Source organism: Poecilia mexicana, unplaced genomic scaffold (genome assembly GCF_051168715.1).
Source record: "Poecilia mexicana isolate PSO_F unplaced genomic scaffold, ASM5116871v1 scaffold_4, whole genome shotgun sequence".
Taxonomy (NCBI): domain Eukaryota; kingdom Metazoa; phylum Chordata; class Actinopteri; order Cyprinodontiformes; family Poeciliidae; genus Poecilia; species Poecilia mexicana.
In genome coordinates, this window is record NW_028263373.1 from 18,724,234 (window position 1) to 18,745,366 (window position 21,133).

The 21,133-nt window shown below is 36.2% G+C and overlaps 1 protein-coding gene across 1 annotated transcript; it reads right to left on the reverse strand.

Moving 5' to 3' along the window:
- Window positions 1-573: 573 nt before the first annotated feature.
- On the reverse strand, window positions 574-16,849 carry LOC106914022 (N-acetyllactosaminide beta-1,3-N-acetylglucosaminyltransferase 3-like). Its single transcript, XM_014980521.2, has 2 exons — window positions 16,711-16,849; window positions 574-3,902 (listed from the first exon to the last, which is right to left on the reverse strand). The coding sequence occupies exon 2, from the start codon at window positions 3,890-3,892 to the stop codon at window positions 2,771-2,773; it is 1,122 nt and encodes a 373-aa protein (XP_014836007.2). The 5' UTR covers window positions 3,893-3,902; window positions 16,711-16,849; the 3' UTR covers window positions 574-2,770.
- Window positions 16,850-21,133: the final 4,284 nt, after the last annotated feature.

The following is a 21,133-nucleotide window of genomic DNA, read 5'->3' on the forward strand; positions in this document are numbered from 1 at the left end:
CAACAACTTCAAAAAGTTGACTTTGGCAGTACAGTCAATAATGTTGACCAAATTACATTGGCTGTTATTTTCCTTCCTGAAAACCGTACGTGTGCTACCTGAAGCCCAAAGAATCACACATTATTGATCATACGTTCTGCTTTTGCCCTGCGACAGACCAGTCCAGGGTCCACCGGACCCCAATAAGGGACAAGGGTGTACAGAAAGTGGATGGATGGACATTCTGCTTTTGCTTTTTATTTATCCGGCTGATACACCTTATATTCAACTCTGGATTGAAGAAAGACATAGTTAGGAGTTTCAAAAAGATTAAGCGATGAAACACATCTGGCTTTGTGTCTTGTTATAAGAGATATCTCAGAAGGGCAGAGTCAATAATAATGCCCTGTGAAAAACCGGTCACCAAATATAGATATGTTTGTTCAGTTCTTCTTTGATGACTGAAATGTTTATCTAGAAAATCAATCTTAAGTACACATTCAGGGTTTCCTTTTAGCCATGCTCTGGAAAGAAAACGACTACATAAAACTTTGTATTAAATAATAGCATGTTTTAACATACACAAACCACACATTATTTCAAAGACATTTTTATTATGAAAAATATATAATAGATAAAATCTCCACACTTCCTCAAATCCAAGCCTATTATTAAATTTAATCCACACAGGAAATTAAAATGTAACTTGTCAGAGCAAACAGTTCATATTGATTGTTAATTAGAAAACAACACACACCATGTATGGTTCATGAATGCATACAGTCGCTTTGATATAGCAACTCGTGAATCATTTCCACAATAAATATGGACCAAAACAACAGCTCAAGATCAATTTTTCAGTTTTTCATTAAGAATTATTTTTTATAGTCTAGAGGAAAAAGTGTGAGTCAAGTGTAAGGCGGTGCAACACAAACCAGCATCAGCTGTCTTTAATATCATCAAGGTCAAAAGATGCACTGAGTTATCCCTCATTTTAAAATATATTCAACCCAGGAAATTATTACAGACATGAGTAAAGGACAAGATACAAAAGGGGAAAAAAAAATAAAAAGATTGTCTTCTCAGTTGCTCTGTAACAAAACATGTTATAGCACTGAGCAAAAGGCTGAAGTCATTGTCTGGGTGATAAACTTGTAACCTCGGATGAAACTAAGAGCAAAAAACAGGAAGAACCTGCAAATAAAGTTGATCCTTAGCTTACATTCATCATCTTCACCTCAACTGATAGTAGTTACAGTACTGACTGAAGAAGACACAATGCTGAAATTGAATAAAATTGTTATAAGAAGCACCCGTTGTGACCGTCCTTTCTTTATGTCTCACATTAAAAATATAAAATGTTTGAAACATATTTTTCTTTGTCTCAATTTTTTAAGAACCAGATATTTCAACAGTGTTGGGTACATGTTTCAGAACCACTGTACATACAGCTAACACACAGCTGTAGTACAACACAGGAAGAATTGCTCAATACTTAGTAGGTTAAATATCCTTGGGACAAAACATTCAATTTTTTTGTGCCATGAAATCTCATGCAGAAATATGCAGCCCACATATATTTCCTTCACTAGTCTAACCTTTTTTGTTTGCAACTGATAATGTTTTGTAAATAATCAATTAATTCTTATATATATATATATATAAGCATCTTGAGCATTTATCTTCTCTAAATTAACTCACTCAGCTTCACCTTAGATTTAATCTGAAATATATGTTTTTTAAATAATTGCATAGTATTATAATTCTTATGGTGTGCACTTGTCTATTACTCTTTTTTATTTTTACCTTTGTGTGAGAATGCATGCTCTCACTGTGACGTGCGGCTGTGTTTCCCCATTCACATGCACACACTCCCACCTTCCTGTTGACCCTGCATGATGTTCAGTTTGCGATTGACGCCCTGGTCTTTGAAATTCTTTTTAACCCTTGCTTCCTGAACTCACAAAGAGGTAGGTAAAAGGCTTGCGCTGGTATCTCTTCTTTCAACTCAACCAATAATGTTCAGTTAGTTAACTCTAACTCTACAAATAAATAGGTTGATATCAGCTGCAACATGCGAGTGGAAAAACTGGCCTGGTGAAAAGCTTGGAAGTTTAAATCCAGCAAATGTCCTCTAAGATTTTAATGGTTACAAATCTATGAAAAAGCAAATAGGAAGTTGAGCTACTACTGTTAGATTACGTTAAAACATTAAAAAAAAAACTATTATAAATTATTCTGCAGTCTTGTCAATAAGCATAGTGATCTACTGTCTCATGTCCTTGCTTGAATTGTTACAAACAAGATAAAGAAAGGTGGATGTTTCCTTTAAAACCCCGACCTTTATACAGCCAAGGTGCATAAAGGTCAGTGTTTAAACACTGTAATATTCAAAAGCATTTAAGTGAGAATCACCTATTGCTTCATTCCTATGCTTTAAACTTTTTCTATTTGCATTTTATAATGTGTGGTTTTAAGATTTATTGTTGGTCTCAATCTATCTGGAATCACTCAGCTAACAAGATCTAAATAACAAGTGCATAGAACCTGCAAAGCAACCCCTGAGAAACTTGTCCAGAATCTTAATAAATTACTGAAATAACATCCATTAGGAAACTAAGAAAAAACAATGTTTTAATCCACCTGACACACGGATAGAAATGATCCAGTAGTCAGTGCCAGTGCAATGTTTCTGTCCATGCAGAAACATTGCATGGTCATTTGAGGTGGTGTACACTTTATAAGCTCCACCCTCCTAAATGAGACATTGTTCAGTTTTGTTACGTCTTTTCTAAGCGTCGTCACATTTTAGTTCTGGGTTCTGTGTGCTGTGCCACATCAGGTACATCTGAGCCGGGAGGAATCTGTGCACCAGCAAAACATCTTTATAGAAGCACGGGCTGAATTTGTCTACTTTGTTGGAGGGAATGTGCAGCCCCGCTGTCTTCACGCCCATGTGTGAGGACGGGCCAAGTCCGGCTTTGGCCAGACACATCCCCATGTAAACATCATCGATGGGAAGAATGGGTATGGATTTGGACATGCGGTATATAAGCATTGCTGTATATCCTGACAGAAGGAAGCCCCCTCCGCCACAATACGGAGGGTAGGAGTTTGATTCCTGTACCTGAACTGGGACAAAATATTTGCTCCCCGATGCTCTGATAGGCCCCACATTCTGGATCAGATGACCAGTGAAGAGATGCTTGCTCCCCTTATTTTCTTTGAGGCTCTGCAGATACACAACCATGTTGTTTGTGTGGGCAAACACGTCGTCGTCCCCATTCAGGAGGAAGCGAGCATTCGGACAGTTTCTCTCCATCCATTCCAGGAAGAGTATTTGCTTCAAAGTGAGGTTGTAAAACGTGTCACTGAAGTCCCACTGGAGGATATCTCTGTGCTCCTCTTGCTCCAGCTTCAGGAGATTGTTCAGTCTTTCTTTTTCATAACTGTCACCTGAAACTCCGGAAATGAAGATCCTTCGAATCGGCATGCCGTTGTATGACCTCTCTTTACCCCATGTTTTCCGCAGCACCTCCCGCCGTTCGTAGTTGGCCGGGGAGCTCTTGATGACCAGCAGAAGGAAGACGTCTCCCGATTTCTCGGCTCCTCCACATTTATCAGGGAGGTCCAGCAGCATGGGGAAATGCCGACAGTGACGATAGAAGAGAAAGTCTTTGATATTCTCAGGAAGATCTGAGAAGCCTGTGACGTTGGCTGCAGTCAGATTTTGCCGGCATTTTCCCCAAGAGTACACGTAAGAGTTGTTTTTGTTGAGTGTCTTTTTTTGTCTGTTATTCTCGTCAGTGTTCTTCTGGAAAGATTTCTGATAATCAGAGTACCTAAAGAAAGGGAAAGCCAGCAGGCAGAGGGCTCCAACCAACAAGAAAAGTCTTCCCTTGATTTTTCTCATCTTGGAAGCTCTGAAGTGGAGACAAAACAAAGGCTTAATTAAAACAGTTGACACTAACAAGAACAAGAAAACACAAAATATGGAAAAACAATAAATAATTCATGTAATGAAAGCATCTAGTTAAATACTGGATCATATTAAAATACAATATGATCACTATCATCACAGTGGATTCCTGGTTTTCCGTTGAACAGCTCTCTCTAAAAATGAGTACAACTTCATATTTTAATAATTTCTACACCAAATAAGCATTAATGTGAACAGTGGGAGCTGTCCTAATACCACAGAAGCTAACATCTGCGGACTTGGTGTACAGCCAATGGGCGTCAAGAGAAATAAACGATTAGGCTCAACTGGCTGCTTTACACGTGGCAGCCAATAGTGTGTCCTCAAATAACTCAGATGTCCTCAAGTTCCACCGAAAATCAGCAAATACTGAACTGAACTTTTTTTGTTGTTGTTTTGCTTCAGAACCTCCATCTCAGATTGAAAGTAGATACGGACACTGTAAAAAGTACAGGACCTTAAACAAATATTCATCCTTTACATTTTGTGATCATACGCAAAGACAACTATAAAGTTGGAAGCGGCATTCTTATTAAAATGTGCATAACTTTAGGGTCTTTCAAATATTATTTTTACTTTGTCCGTACTTTAACCAGCACTAAGGAAAACCACACACCATGGATTCCACCTTGTCATTAATTTTCTCACTACAGAAACATTTGCGGAAAAAGAGTACACCCCAAAAACCTTTAGCACACACAGAATAGGTACAACTTCCGCTAATAATCAAGGAAGTGGTGAATGTTATTGTTAATGCTAAAGCAGATGTGCAAGCAAACCTGCTTGAATTGCTCAAGAGTCAAAAGTGACTCTTGTTTCTGTCTGTGCTGTTTAGAAAAAATGTTAGTTTTGTCTCAACTCTAAAAAGTTGAGCAACAACGTTTTGCTCAACGTTAGTGAAAAGTGATGTTTCACCACTGGCTGGTAGAGCCTGAGGAAATGTTCATATTTTTAATTTAATACCTTTTTCTCTAGCAGAGGCAGTTTAAGCTTAAAAAAACAAACAAACAAAAAACTCTTCATCCCCCAAAAACCCAAACTCCAGATAAATTGGAACCTAAAATTGGCTTTTGAAATTGTAGCTGCTCCTTTGAGTCTTATTTTTAAATCTCAGTTTGTTTACCAATGTAATTTTTAAGTTGAAAATTTCCTTTTGTTATTTCCGTGTCACAAGGAAGAGATCCAACTTGAAACAATGATGTGTCCATTTCTAAATTATTTGTGCTTGCAAAGATATCTGAATCCCTTATCAGTGAACAAGTGCAACATTTGGGCACTAATTCTACTCTGTCAGATTCCAAAACAGGATTTTGTGAACAAACAAAAATGATTCTACCACTGCAGCACTAAGTGACACAGTGATCCCACAATGACTGGAAACTTAATACAATGAAAAGAAAAAGATGAATACTTTAGGTAAGTTCTGGTGGAGTGGGTTTGGTGGTGAGATATAATTAAGGCTCAGCTGCAAGGGAGACATTTTGCTGTGACTTAGGGAACAGTGTCCAGTGGCAACGATCACCAAGGCTGCAATATGTTTTTAATTAGTCACTGATTTCAAGACGCATATTAGAAGTCCCTAGAGAAGAAGGAGGCTGTGAACTCAGGGACTATGTATCGTGGTAAACAACTCGACTGCTTTGTGTAAACAGTCGAGCAGGAATGCAGTACAAAGGCACCAGTAGAAAGGAAATGTGTGAACAACGCAGGACCTTGAAATAAAAATAACTTGGTAATGCAGTTTTGGCTAAAACAGCTGCGCTGCTTGCAACAAATGCTAATAAAAATAAACAGCATGTTGAAATCATAAATGGTCTGGCATTTTCAATTTTGGAATTGATCTGTAGAAACATGATTTCCTCTGAAGGCAAACATAACAGCAAGAGTGTTTTGTAAGAGTCTTCGTAGCCTCTGATCCAAAGTGTGCTAAGTTTGCCTGTTTCAACAGATCTGTCAAAAACAATGCACAAACGCAAAAGAGGAACATAAACTAATTTTCTTATTTTTACATAAAAGTTCACCTACATGAAAAGATTAGATCAAGCTTGACTTTGGGCAGGAATACAGCATAGATAGCAAACCACTGAGTCCTTTGCTTCTGAATCTCCAGCACCATCACTGTTGCCTCGAAGCAAGAAAGTCTTATATTCAAATCCTGGCCTCTTTCGAAATATATTGCGTTTTCTCCCCGTGTGCATGTATGAGTAATCCAGCTGCCTTAAAAATCATGAATCTTTTGTCAATTCTCTGTGTTGTTCTGTGTGGGACGTTGCTGATCCCCCACTTGACCGGGAAGGATTAAGAAAACAGACACATGTACTGACTCAACCTCATGTCTACATTACAAAATCTGCACTACCTCTGAAACAATAGGTTGTTTTTACAGGAAGCTTTTATAATTTATGTGGTTTCTTCAGCATAGATTCTACGCTAAAAAAAGGTCATCAGATAGCTTATCGAAATGCTTTTTCAGATGAAATGGGGGCATTTAATATGACAAAGTGGAATACTGAAGCATTGTGAAATCTAGCATATCTGTTTGATGATCTTCTAGGAGTGCACATGTTAGGAAATCCAGAAGGTCACAATATGAACATGATGGGCATAAGAATGACTATCTGACACATATTTTTTGTTATATTCACCTGACTAAAATTAGATTTAAGTATCTTGTGAAGTTGTGTCATGACATAAGGCAATTGTCAAAATTTAGCAAGCAATTGAGAATCTATGCTGATGCTGAAGAAACCACATAAATTATTAAAGATTCCTGTAAATTTTGCTGGACAATACATTTCCCAGAACTTATAATATGTTGATGATGTCATAATAATTCAAGGTCAGCCTCTCAGAGACTGCTGTGCTTTAAAATTTGTACAGAGCTCTGTACACTGGAACAGAAAACCATTTAATTTCAAAAATAAAACACAACAACCAAAAACAATAAATAAAAAGGAAATAAAAACCACACACAACCACGACTATACATAAAATGGATTATAAAGTCTTTGTAAACAAAACAACACTTAAAAAAATATTCACCATCGGAATGGAAATGATTGCGCCCATTTTAAGTCATCTTGAGACTATAATTGTTTAATTTCTTACTGCGACAAGCTTACATGACTAATCAATACGCTTTGTTAACAGGAAAACATTAAACGGGGTTATGTTCACATTGAAAACAACCAGAGGTGTTCAAAAATGTCTTCCTGAAAATAAATGGCTACAAGGAAAAAAAAACCCGTCAAAACAGATGAAGTTTAATAAGTTTTTTTTTTTTTTTTCATATTCATGGGTGTTTGGATTATTGTTTCTTTGTATAGTTCATTGTTGTATGTCCATTTTCCTACTTTATGCCTATCTTCTGTCTCTTGTACATTTGAATTTATTTTTCTTAGATGACTGTCAGGTCTATTTCTGCTTTTGGTTGTTTTGTCTTAGTTTCGCTCCTGGGTTAATTATCGCCTCTCCTTCTTCTGTTTTCTTCTTGCTACACCCTTTCCTCATTTCTTCTGCTCTGTCTACTTGGTTCTCATGCAACTTTACTACCATGAATCAGTGATCAAGTTCATTCAGCCTCGTTGTGTTTTGCCCATCACATTCATACCACTCGCCTGATTTTCTTGTTATTTAAGTTCATTGTTCAGTGCTGGTTTAATTTGTTTTCTGCTCTCATGATTGTAACGCTATTCCACTTTCTGCTCCAAGTTCCATGCTTGTTATTGCTGTCCATGATTACTTTGATAAGTGTAAGTTTTATTTTGCTATTTTTTTTAATATGCATCATATTTTGAGTTCATGTTTCATGGCACTTTGAATAATTTATTTGGAAAGCTCTCACATTTCAATAAAGAAACACTTTCACTTCATCTGCTTTCCCACGTTCCAGTTGTAAAGTATCAATAAGCTGCTTGTCAACCACAAACAAAGAAAGAAAGTACTTCCTTTTTTATGAGTGCAGTCAAATGAACAAAATGCCACAAGCATGTTATGTTTACAAAACCAAGTTTATATTTTGTATTACATTTCTTTGCCAACATTAAACCTAACTTGAGAAAGTTTTTGTCTCTCTCCTTCAGGTGAGTGAGGAGGAAGCATGATCATCATAAACACTTTCTGAGCTTATAGTTTCAGTTCTTCAAAACTGAAAATGAATGATGAACCGAACCTTAATCACACAATGAGTGTCAAAGTATGCATTAAAAAAACCTGAGTGTGTTTCGCAACATGGTGCCAGAAGCTGTTTTATTGTGTGTTATGTACCTTGGCATTATCATTCAATCCACTTCCATTTGTAACAACTATAAAGTAATCAATTAAACTGACTATGTCTAACATAACTTAATATAAGAAGGACTCACTTGTAAATAAACAAGCCATACAAATGCTTGTTTTCACATTTGAACATGAGCAAATATAATAACTACATAAGTTACATTTAGGACACTACAAAAGAACTGGGCCTTGTTGCAGTTCTTGCTTTGATGTAAGTTTTTTCAACATCCTGGTAGCATGTTATTTTAAGGATCTGAAATTATTATTTTGTTACTATCAATTGATCAATGATCTGAAAATGTGGCGGTGCTGTTCTTCCAGTAGTTGCATCACACAGGTTTGTTATTCTGATTTTAAAATTAAATTCAGTTCTTTACTATTTTACTATTGAAGTTTTTACTCTTACTACTATTACTATTTTAAGTACAAATAATAGAATATATTACAATTACCACTACTTATTATTTAATTTTAATCATGGCAACTCTGGATTAGTATCTTTGAGAATTGGTAAGTTTTTTTTTTTTTTATGTAGCCTGTAAAAATTGAACAATTCCCCTTGTTCACGACTAAGTAAAACAATCTGTGACTGATTTTTTGTTGTTGTTGTTGTTGTTATTTTGTCCTTGTAAATCTCTTTTCTGACTTCTCTGATGCCATTGTTCTCAATACAATGGCAGCAATACAGAACAAAGTTAAAATCATTAAAGAAAAAGCCAAGTCAAATACAGCAAACTAACTTGTTTGGCTTTTGAGTTGAATTACAAGAGCAGCTATGCCAAATGCTGCTCATAAAAAATGAGTAGCAAACTCTGTTTATGATTAAGATTCTAAGTAGTAAAAAGGGTTAAATCATTCTTGTAGCAGCTCATTTTTAGATGCCAATTGACAAACATGTGCTGCACATATAATTTCCTGTCTGATCAGAAGAAGGAACAAATAACACCCTTAGTGGTTTCCATATCTGAATCATCAACAATGCTAGGCTCCTTTCACTCGCTCTTGTTCTGTCTTTCAACTAAAAAGTTACAGATTTGTAAGGCTCTCGTAGTATTTTTTAGGTTAATTCTTGATGTAAAACATGGGTGTTCAGCTCCTCAAGGCTCGGTGTCCTGCCCGTTTTAGATGCATCTTTGCTTCAACACAGTTGATTCAAAAGATGCAATTATCTCTGTAGCTTGTCATAATATTCTTCACGGGCTTGCTAATGAGCCATCACTTGATTTGAGAATGTTGAACAAGGGAACAAGCTAACATATGCTGGATCCAGAAGACTGACTTTGGACATCACGGTAGATTAAGTCTAAATACTCAATGTAGCCCTGAGCAGGAAGCAGTGTATAGAAAACAGATAAAATCATTGAAACATACTGTGTGGGAGGTTTTCAGGTTTCCTGTAGCCTAATTCGAATTAGAAAATGCCATGCCAAAAAAGCAGCATGCTCTAATTTGTGTAGTAAAAGTGCAGGTCTTCAAAAAGGCTTTGAATCTCAGAAGGTTGCAATAAATAGTAAAAATAATTTAGCTTAGTCATGGATAAGGCTCTCAAGAATATATCTTGCTTGTAAATGTTGGCTGGTAATTCTTCATGTTAGTTTACATGCAACTATTTGCATGTCCAGGCAGCAATTTAAAGATCAAACCTTTTGGAGCTGTTGCTAATGTAGAGAATGACAATGTGTCAAAAGGAAAGATTGGTAGGTTTTCCCCCCCAACGAGTCACCAATCTATCAAAAATTTCACAAACAGTAATTTCTGAGGCTAGTTTAGAATCACAGATTAAACAATCATGTCTATTTCTGCACCGTGGGAGGAAACAGGAAGCAGGATGAGGGCTAACAGAAAACCTCAAAGGACACAAGGAAGAACCCTCACACTTTGGTTATATCCTTCTTTGTGTTTTATAAAGAGGGTGTGTTTGGAAACTAACAAAGCAGCATTTTAGCCAGGCTGCGTAACTTGGGAGAATTTCAAATTTTTCATGATTTCTTTCCTTCTTGTCTTTTATATTGTTTTAACAAAACAAAACCATCCGTGCCAAAAAAATGCGAAGAATGATGAAATCCTATTCTGGATACAGATCCAGAATAGGATCTGTATCCTATTCAAATGAAACAAATTGCCTTTATAGTTAGTTTCTCCCTCCACCCCCAGTCACTATAATCTTTCCATGTACTGTCAAACTGCATGTACAGGATAAAAAACACATTTCATTTTACATCTTTAAAAGTTTTGGTGATTAAGTAAAACATTTTAAAACATCAATTATAGTATTTTTTCACTCCCAGTTATAGTTAACACTTCATTTGAAAAACTGGCATTATAGAAATAAAAATCAAAGGAAAAACAATTCAATCGATGTGTCTGTTTTGTTGTAGAGGATGATTCAAATGCAGGAATAAAGAGTTTCATAGAGAATCAAAAAATATAAAAAGGAGTACAGAGATATAGTCTGTCTAGAAAAAGTTTGGCCAGGAATATGGGGTGATAACAGGCAAAAAATAATAATCCAGCAGAGACTGACAGAACCAAAGGGTAATAAAAAACTGCGGGAGGTGATGAGTGTATACAAAACAGAGATGAATGGAAGCTAATAAGTGCCAAAAGAAAAACATACAGAGATCAGAAAACATAACAAGCCAACAAGAGATTGACAAAAATAACATTTAAAAATATGAGACAAAGTCACTCCGTAGGAACAACCAGGCAGAAAAGAGACCGTAGACTAGAACGTTTCTCTCCAACCAGGATAGAACTACAAAGAATACGTCAATGGCAATCTTTAAAGAGCTTTTTTGTGTCTAACCAACACAACCCGAAATTAAGGAACCCTAAAGTGCTGAAAAAACTAAATGACTGAAGTCAAACCAATGTTTTTATTAGTTTGTCTTCAAGGCAAAACTTCCACCTCTGGCATATTTGCAGCCAATAAAATATGTTCTAGATATTCAACAACTTCACTTAACAGGGTTTATATGCTAATTTAAAAAAATGAGACTACTACAGTTTTTCCTTTATGTTATAGAAACATAAAACGTTGTATAGACTGAATCTGGATTCTCCTGGTCAAATCCACAGTGTGGCTTAAAGCCAATGTGAGTAATGAAGTAATCCTTGGGTGTGTGATGACAAATCAATTCTTCTTACATTTGTTAAAAACGGTTGGAGTATATGGGCAGGGTCACACATTGAGTCATTACATGAAAAGTACGCTCCTACGACCAAGACAACTTGATGCAAAAAAAAACCATTTTGCAAATCATCTTCCTCAAAGCAAAATCAGAAGTTTGAAACTCTCTAAACGACAGCACAATTTAAGAATTAAAACAGTTACTAAAGCCATTATATTACATCCGTTTATTTATTTATTTATTTTTTGTTATTTTCTGGAAATTGGTAGAAACGGTAATTTTATTTATATAGCACATTTTCAGCAACAAGGCAATACAAAGTACTTTACAGGAATGAAAACGGAATACAAACAAAATAACAAACCAAAGGAAAAAGCAAAAAAAAGAAAGAAAAAGAATCTAATGTTGATCTAAAGTAATTGTTTGCCAAGCTGTATGGGTACAATTAAGAACTAATGTAGCATGAAATTTAAGATTAGAAGGACTTTTGATTATGTTCTCATCTTTTATGTAGTTTTGGGGGCTGTTTCGACCTGTAATGTTTTAGATGAAAGATTCAACACACTTCACTAACGTGCTACCAGCTTTTCTGCAATATCAAAGATCTAACCAGGAGACGTTATCAGATCTCAATAAGAAATCCAGTCGACCTAGTAGACGTGATAAGATGCATCTGTACGCATGTTCACAGTGCTTCACTAATACAGTTTATGCTACACAGCAAATTCAGAAGTGTCAGAGTTCCAGTGCAAGTGTTGTATGTTAAAAATACAGTGTGAATTCAACAACATGAGTGTTAGTGAGTTAGTTTCCCTAACTCAAAGCAATCCAGTCCAGTGTTGATTTCTAAATTAACTCCAACAGTCTAACTCAACACTCAGTCTGATGTTGATTTAGAAATCAACATCAGACAGTTCCTCCCACAATTGTAATATATTTGTGACATCACATCAGGGAAGGAGCAACAGATAGGATAGGGTATGGGTTGCAGCAGGCCTACAGGGGGCCCACATTGGAGTAAAAACATGCCTTTAGAAATCTAAATTTTCTTTATATCTGATGAGAACTGTAAATAAAAGCCCTCTACTGATACCGCAGTAGCTTATATAGTAGGGTGCCCCATTGTTGACTCATGGTTGCTAAAAACCTTACCAGACTGACTGATTTTAGTGCCATAGTGAGTGTAAAATATTGAATAAAATGTTGTGCCACATGACTGGCTTTATTTTCACTCTTATAACACACAAAACTACAAATGAATTGTCCTTATTGTCTCCAGGTGCATTCTGGGTAAAGCTTGTCATCCGGTCAGGACTCTGGAGAAAGTATATACACAGTGAGGAGGCAGTTGAGCCATTTGACTCTGGTGTTTTGTACCTGTGGCACATCTAAAAACTGCCAAAATGTTTTATCTTTGTTAGTGTGTCATGTTGGTGACTGAAGTCTGTTATGGTGACTTCAACACATTTTTTAAGACAGGTTGGCATGACTTTTAATGCTGTCCAAAATTTTTCTATAAGCTGACTAATTTCTTTAGTAATTATTTTTGACTTTTTTATGCTTCATCTTGTAAACCAGGTGGGCAGAGTAATTTGAGTGAATATGATGGTGACACACACAGGTGAGTCTGGTTAGTTTTGCTCACACTACTTTTTAAAATATTTATTTATTATCCTAATGTTTCTGCTATATTTCTTGTTTTTCCTTCCAGACTGGAAGTCTTCCTCCTTCATGTTGGCGAAAACAAGAGCAGCACCAAAGACACTTCACCATCAGTGATCACAAGACCATCCATGGCTGCTTCCAATGAACTTTCAAAGCACACTTCACCTTCAGTGCAAAGTACCATGAATGTATGACCTTTGTTGTGTATTGCTGTCAGTGCTGTTTGATGTTTTGAAATAAAAGTAAATTATATTCTGCGAATGGTGCTGGTGTTTTTGTAGCATCTAATGTCTTAAAATGAATTTGGAGATTATTGATGGCCAGTAGTTTCTGGGGGAAAAAGGTTTTAATTGCTCTAGTGGCTTTTATTTGGTAGTAAATTGACAAAAAAAAGTGGGTAATGAGAGAAGGGGAAGACCGGGAAGTGAACCCACGACAGCCACATTGAAAACTAGAGCCTTCATATGTAGGCTGTGCTTAACCCCTGCACCACCACAGCACACCCTGCCAGTAATATGGCAGGGTGTGCCAGGGTGATTTCTATGTTAATGTATACGTTATACCATTCTGTGTTACATTAACACGTTCATAGTGTTAACTTTTGACAATATACACTAGTTGTTGGGTAGATTAACACTGAAGTATATTTGATTTCAACTACTGTGAGTGTTGATTCAACTCTATCACAAATAACACTTTCAAAAGTGTAACTTCTACACCATCCAGAGCGGACCGATATAGACACTTTCAAAGTGTTGAATTTAACTCTGTAGGAGTTGATGGAACACTTACAAATTTGCTGTATACAGCCTTATTCCAAATTTAATTAAAAATAAGAAACACTCAATTATGACAATGTAGTTAAAAAAAAAATATATATATATATATATATCCATCCATTTTCTGTCACCCTTGTCCCTCAGTGGGGTCGGGAGGGGTGCTGGTGCCTATCTCCAGCTCACGTTCCGGGCGAGAGGCGGGGTACACCCTGGACAGGTCGCCAGTCTGTCGCAGGGCAACACAGAGACACACAGGACAAACAACCATGCACACACACACTCACACCTAGGGGCAATTTGGAAAGGCCAATTAACCTGACAGTCATGTTTTTGGACTGTGGGAGGAAACCGGAGAACCCGGAGAAAACCCACGCATGCACAGGGAGAACATGCAAACTCCATGCAGAAAGACTGGGGCATATATATATATATATATAAAAGCTATATAAGCCACAAGTATAAGCTTGTGGCATATAATTTGTGATAAGACTTTTAAGGCTTTAATTTCCAGAGCTTACTTTTGCTCTTCAGAAGAGCAAAAGGAAGCATGTGGCCTGACAGTAACGGTAATAAACGTATCATGTTGTTGCAACATATTTGGCTTTCATAATCTAACACAACATGACAACCATGTTCCCCCAAATTTAGTACTGCGTTAAAAACTAATACCAAAGAAAACGATTTCAGTCCACAGCAGAAGGGGCACTAAAAGTAGAAATATAATATATATATATATATAAATATATATATATATATATATATATATATATATATATATATATATATATATATATATATATATATATATATATATATAAACACATGGTTTCAATTTATCTGCTTTACTCCTAAGTCAGCTACAACAGGCATAAAGCATACAGCTATGTTTTTCATGAAGGGATTCAATGTTAAACTGTTGTTTTAAATACAGATGCTATGTACCAGATACTAATATGTGATCACTTGATTTCTAAGCAAGTATATTCATCATCCTTCAAGGTTACCATGACCCTAAACTCTTATCGCTTGCCTCATTTCTCTTGTTTGTTCAAGTCACAAGCTCATCCATATATGTGCAGTTGAGCAAACTGCACACATAGGATGGTGCAGTTTGCTCAACATCAGGTCTTAGTTTTCTTTCCTTATTTGTAGGAATAAAACAACTTTTGTAACACTTTTTTCCACATTGGTAACAGATTGTATCTATCGTTTCATAAAAACCATCAAACAAGAGATAAAGCAAGAACAAATTGTGTGCACCTCTCCCAAGTTATTAAGTATCGTCTGAAGGGGAAATGGAAACTTAAACAGACAACTGTAAAACTCAAGCCAACAGAATAGCAAGCATATTTTCAGAGACTGTTAAATATATATGTGCTTCTGCTTTTTGGAGTCTTGCTAATTTATGTAATAACAAGACTTAAAAATATCTATGCCTGGATAAGATGCACGAGCTACAAATTGGAAAACTGTCAATTTTATTCCAACCACAATTGATTTATAAGTAGCTGATCATTAATAGAGTAATAAAGTAAAGTAATGCATTAGCGAAATGTCTTGCTTCAACCTTGACCATTTAATCTACAGATTAGATTAAATGTACTTTAAATTCCATCTAATGATTTCTCTTAGCTGGACTACAAAGTAATGGATCCGGTTCTGCATGGTAGACTCAGCTGTTGAGTGGAAGGATTTGGAATCAGCCATCTATCTTCCTGTCAGCATGGCAAAGTGATGGTTGTTAATTTGACAAAATTGCTACAGATTAAATAACCGTCATAAAAAAGCAATTGTGTGCACAAAGACAGAACAAATGCGCACCATTTTTAAGTTTAAGTTGTCCGAGATGAGTCATCAAAAAACTCTTTCTGGGAGCTCTTGACTACTAATTATCCCTTTAGGAGTTTTTTTCAACATGGTGTCTTCTGCTTTCAAAAAACCACAGGCAGAAAGTTAAAAAAAGGCCATAACTTGAAACAAAGCTTCCTTTTCCTCCCATTGTTTGAACCCTTTCAGGATGACATGATGGAATACCACCTTATAAACAGAACCAAGTAGATAGTCACAAATTATGCATTTTTCTTAAGACATAATTTTTACCCCATACAGTCAGTGAAGTCTAAAATGAGGATACCAAATTCACCTCCAGCTCAGCAAATGTGGACATTCAAGTCGAGTACAGTGTTCGTATAATGAGTTTTTCAATCCATATACATTTTAATCTTTTGTTCCTTGCTAATTATGAGGAGTAGTAACAAAAAAACAAAAAACAAAGCAATAGTTAATTATCCAATTTCTGATAATGTCAACATTAAAGACAAATGAGCCAACATTTGTAAGTGAGGAAACGTCGGTGAATGAGTCATAGTAGTATCAAAAGAAAACTAACATTTGTGGGAACAAAACTGGGAAGCAAAATCCCAAAGTCGTTAAACAACTGTAGTTTTTATTTTTTTATGTATTTATTTGCTCATTTGTTCTTTTTAGTCTCTTATCTATGAGTCACGAATATCAAAATGTGTTGAAACCTAATGTTTTCCTATATTTTTTAATGAAACTGTCTTGCCGTTAAAGTAGCGGGACTGCACGCGTCTGAAAGCGCTCGAGAGTTTCAATTACATTTGTATATTTAGCACATTGGAGCAGACACGTGCACCTATTTTAGAGACGCAGAGGATTGTGAGTCGAGGCTTTATTGAAGTAAAAAGGCATTCGAAGTAGTCAGGTTCCTAAATGAACTGGAAAATATAAAGTTTCAGGCAGTTGAAAAATTGGTCAAAAGTCATTTCCCCGTTATGGCTTAATATACGATGCGCAAACTCAGCCCGCTCTCCCAGCTCCCTCGATGATAAATGAGCCTTATTTATTTGAGGAAAAAAGTTTCAAAGTTTTTTTTTACCTGTTAATGCAGATCGTCGCTCTCCTCTCTTACTTGAGTCAAATCAGTCATAGCAATCGTTTACTAAGGCAGCCTTGTCATATTATGGAGACGCGGGGCGGTGTCTGAGCTCCGTCTATTTGTCTGTCCCCTATATCGGCTGTCAAACAGGAGCAGGATAAAATTAAACAGATGCATTCTGCTCCACTTATTTTTGCTAGAGCACTGTTTAAAATGGTCTATTTAAAAAAGTTGTATTTGGATTCATACAAAAATCTAATTAATTTATCTCAAAATATTGGACAATCATCAGTTTAATTTCCGTAATTTAATTCTTGTCATCACATTTAGATTTATTACAGTTATGTCAGGCATAACATGCAGCTAATTAAAACACACATTTTTTCTTTCTTGGAAAATCTGAGTATTACATGAAACTGATTAAAAAATATATATATTCAATATAAAAATGTTACCTTTTGTCCATATTATGATCTGAATAATCTTTACAAAGACCGCTGGGCAAGTCGAGTCACTGTTAAAGAAGTAGGCTGTTCACAATGCTCAATGCAAGCATATTAATAGAAAGTTAGGAGGAAGGAAAAACTCTTGGAGCAAATGAAACAAGGATAATCACAACCTTGACAGAATTGTGAAGCAAAGACTATTAGAGAGTTTGGCGATACTCCAGAAGGTGTGAACCGTGGCTGCTTCAAAAACCACCACAACCATCGTGTTGATGTTTTAGGTCACACCTGACCTGGACTAAATACAACATGTACAAAAGAGTTGTCCAACATTATATTAAAAGATGATGTTTTCTTTTTGTTTAGTTTTTTTCATCTAATTTGGTTATTATGGTGTCAGAGTCTGTAGAAATGGTGCAGATGCACAGATCGCAAGACGGTTGAGGTTCAGTTTGACATTTCCACAGTTCCTCAAACCATTAATGATTAGAGGAACAATGTCTGCTGTTGTTGTCCCACTTTATTCGGCCCAAAGTCATGGCAGCCATCTATCAGGAAATGCATGTGTAGATACGGAGGTAGTTATTTGATATTCCAGCAGTATTTTGCATTTGCCATAAAAACCAGTATCGGATGACACCGTGCTGGATTCACAACACCCGGCTCAAACCTCTCAAAACATCTAGTGAGTGTTGTCAAGAGGAAGATGAACATGACAGCCAGTATTGCAGGTGAGCTGAAGTCAGACATTTAGAACACCAGGGCTTAGGAGTAGGAGTTAATAAGTTTGTACTTCTTCCTACCCCATTTTGAGCATATGTTAACTGAAACAGATATTTCTTTTTTCTTTTCTTCTTTTCTATTCACTTTTCTTATTATGTACTATATTACTTTTTATATTTGTATCATGTTCGAAATAAAATTTCAAATTGTACAGCGCAGAAGAGCCATCATCTCTATGTCAAACTGCATTGATATGGTGATTTACACAACAGCACATGGACATACTTCACAATATGCACACAATTCTGTTTTAAAATTCTGTTTGAGAATAATAATTTAATATTAACATTTTCAGAGACACTGAACTTTGGGTTTTCATTTGGATAAAAGTCATAATCATCAAAATAACTGAAATCAAATTTTTTGACAGGTTGTTTCTCTGCTTGTTTTTTTTTTTTATTTCGCCATGCTCATTTTATTTTTGCTTTTCTTTAGATAAGTGTTTACCTAAGTTGTTTAAATCCTGATCAGCTTCCTTCATGTTCATGGCAACTTCTCTCAGTCTGCCAGTTCCTCAAACTGTTAATGATTAGAGGAACAATGTCTGCTGTTGTTGCCCCACTTTATTCAGCCCAAAGTCATGGCAGCCATCTATCAGGAAATGCATGTGTAGATACAGAGGTAGTTATTTGATATTCCAGCAGTACTTTGCATTTGCGATAAAAACCAGTATCGGATGACACCGTGCTGGATTCACAACACCCGGCTTAAACCCCTCAAAACATCTAGTGAGTGTTGTCAAGACGAAGATGAACATGACAGCCAGTATTGCAGGTGAGCTGAAGTCAGACATTTAGAACACCAGGGCTTATTGTACACCGCAGACGAGCCATCATCTCTATGCCAAACTGCAGTGATATGGTGATTTACACAACAGCACATGGACGTACTTCACAATATGCACACAATTCTGTTTTAAAATTCTGTTTGAGAATAATAATTTAATATTAACATTTTCAGAGACACTGAACTTTGGGTTTTCATTTGGATAAAAGTCACAATCATCAAAATAACTGAAATCAAATTTTTTGACAGGTTGTTTCTCTGCTTGTTTTTTTTTTTATTTCGCCATGCTCATTTTATTTTTGCTTTTCTTTAGATAAGTGTTTACCTAAGTTGTTTAAATCCTGATCAGCTTCCTTCATGTTCATAACAACTTCTGTCAGTCTGCCCGCCTGGTCTCGTCACAGCTGAACCCTGATCCAAATCAACCACGGGACTTTTGTCTGTAATCAAGTTCTCTTTAGTACTTTCTCCTCCACACAGCTGGATTCTCCTGTTCTCTCTTTTACCTGCTGCAGTTCCCAGACTTTACCACATTGTGCCACCTGTATCATTTTATTGAAATCTCTTAATTAAATCTCTCCTGTTGACTCTGCCAACTATTCTGCATTCTGACAATTTTGTCTGCAATGAATCTAAATGATTTCCTTTTTATACCTAAGTGGTAAATTAACCTCTCAATCAACCACATTTACTCAGATGTGCCTCTTCATTATGAATTTTGAAGTAAAAGACGCATGAGTCACGTTATTAGGTAATGTTAGAATCAAAATGTTTTTTTTTTTTATTCAGTTGTCTCATTCCAGGAAGAAGTAGCTTAAATTCCCCCACAGAGTTTCCTGTAAAAGTTTCAGTAAATCTAACCTCTCCAGATAAAAGTGCAATCTATGCTGTCGCTGATGTTATCTGCAGGCTAAAAGGTCAGAATGTTGCCTAAATTTTTGCACTTTTACACAGTTCATGTAATTACTAACTTTTGTGTTCAACTGTCTCTGAACTTATGGCCTTTGTATTGTTCCAGAAATAAAGTATTGGTCTCTCTCTCTCTAAATTAAAGATCATAATGTCCGAGCTTTTGCAGAAGGCCTTTTTTTTTATCAAATATTTGCCATAAAACATTCACTTAATGCCTTTATCAAATATGAGAAAACCTATTATAGTGAGAGTGCTGATGCAATGCTGTCCCCATACAAAACAAGATTCAGAAGAGGAGATTACTAGAGAAAAATGTATTTATTTCACAATAAACAAAGTGAAAAAAGAAAACAAACAGGACTGTGAAGTTATACTGGTTTCCTGGGCGATTTCAAGTGATGCTGTTGTAAACTTTTCCAAAAATCTTCAGCTCTTTCTATTAGCATCAGATAACAGAAGCTCTGTCACAGTACAAAATAGTTCTTTGAAACTTTAATTCTTGAGTAGGATTCAGAACCTCCTTTAGCAAATTTGTGTGAATTAACCGAAGACAGTAAATAGCAGGTCGATATTATCTACCCCATAACCGCAGCAGGTGCACCAGGTATTTATTCAAGGCACCAACAAGGCCATTTGACACTGATGAGATTACAAATGCTGAATAGCTTTGTTATGTTGGATCTTTGTTGTTCCATGTATGGAATTGTGATGTGGCTGTTGAACAAGTACAAGGTGCTTGATCGTTATTCAAAGGGTTTTCGCTCTTATTCAGTCATTAACTACCGGAGAAGTGAGAACCAGATACGGATTTTTAATGGACTCCACCTGAGTGGTAATTTCCCCAAAATGTCTTTATTTAGTGGAACTGTTTAACATGCAAACATCAAGTTCAGGGGACAATATCTCATTACATTGCTCAGTAACAAAAAACCAAGTCTAAAGCAAATAATGCAATATCAGTCAGACTAGACGTCAAGTAATTTGATCTAGGAAATATTGGTTCTTTGTCCTTGCTCAACATTTACTTAAAGACCTGTCATGCTGAATGGTAAAGAACAATGAAACAGGAAACAGCAAGGAAACGCATAAAACTTAAGTGCGTCTTGAGAACTTCTGCTTTAATGCACTGTTTTCTGGTTGTGCCTCATGCAGACGTGGGAGGTTAAGATGGTATAGCTCCTGAAAGACCTTTAATAACACAGACCACATCGGTTTGAAGAGGTATAAAAGAATCATATTCCAAATAATCAGGACAAGGCTCAACAAAGATGACTGAAGGTGGAATGGGGGAAGGAGAGAGCGAGTATTACCCTGACTTGGTGTCCAAAGTCAGTTCTCAAGGACTGGTTTCCTGTACGTTTTTAGTTCCTTCCCTGATTCAACACACCTGAACCAAATGGTGGGTCATTACCAGGCCTCTGCAGGACTTTATGGCATGCTAATGAGGCAGCTGGATTATTTGAAACAGCTGTGTTTGAGCAGAAACATCTAAAACT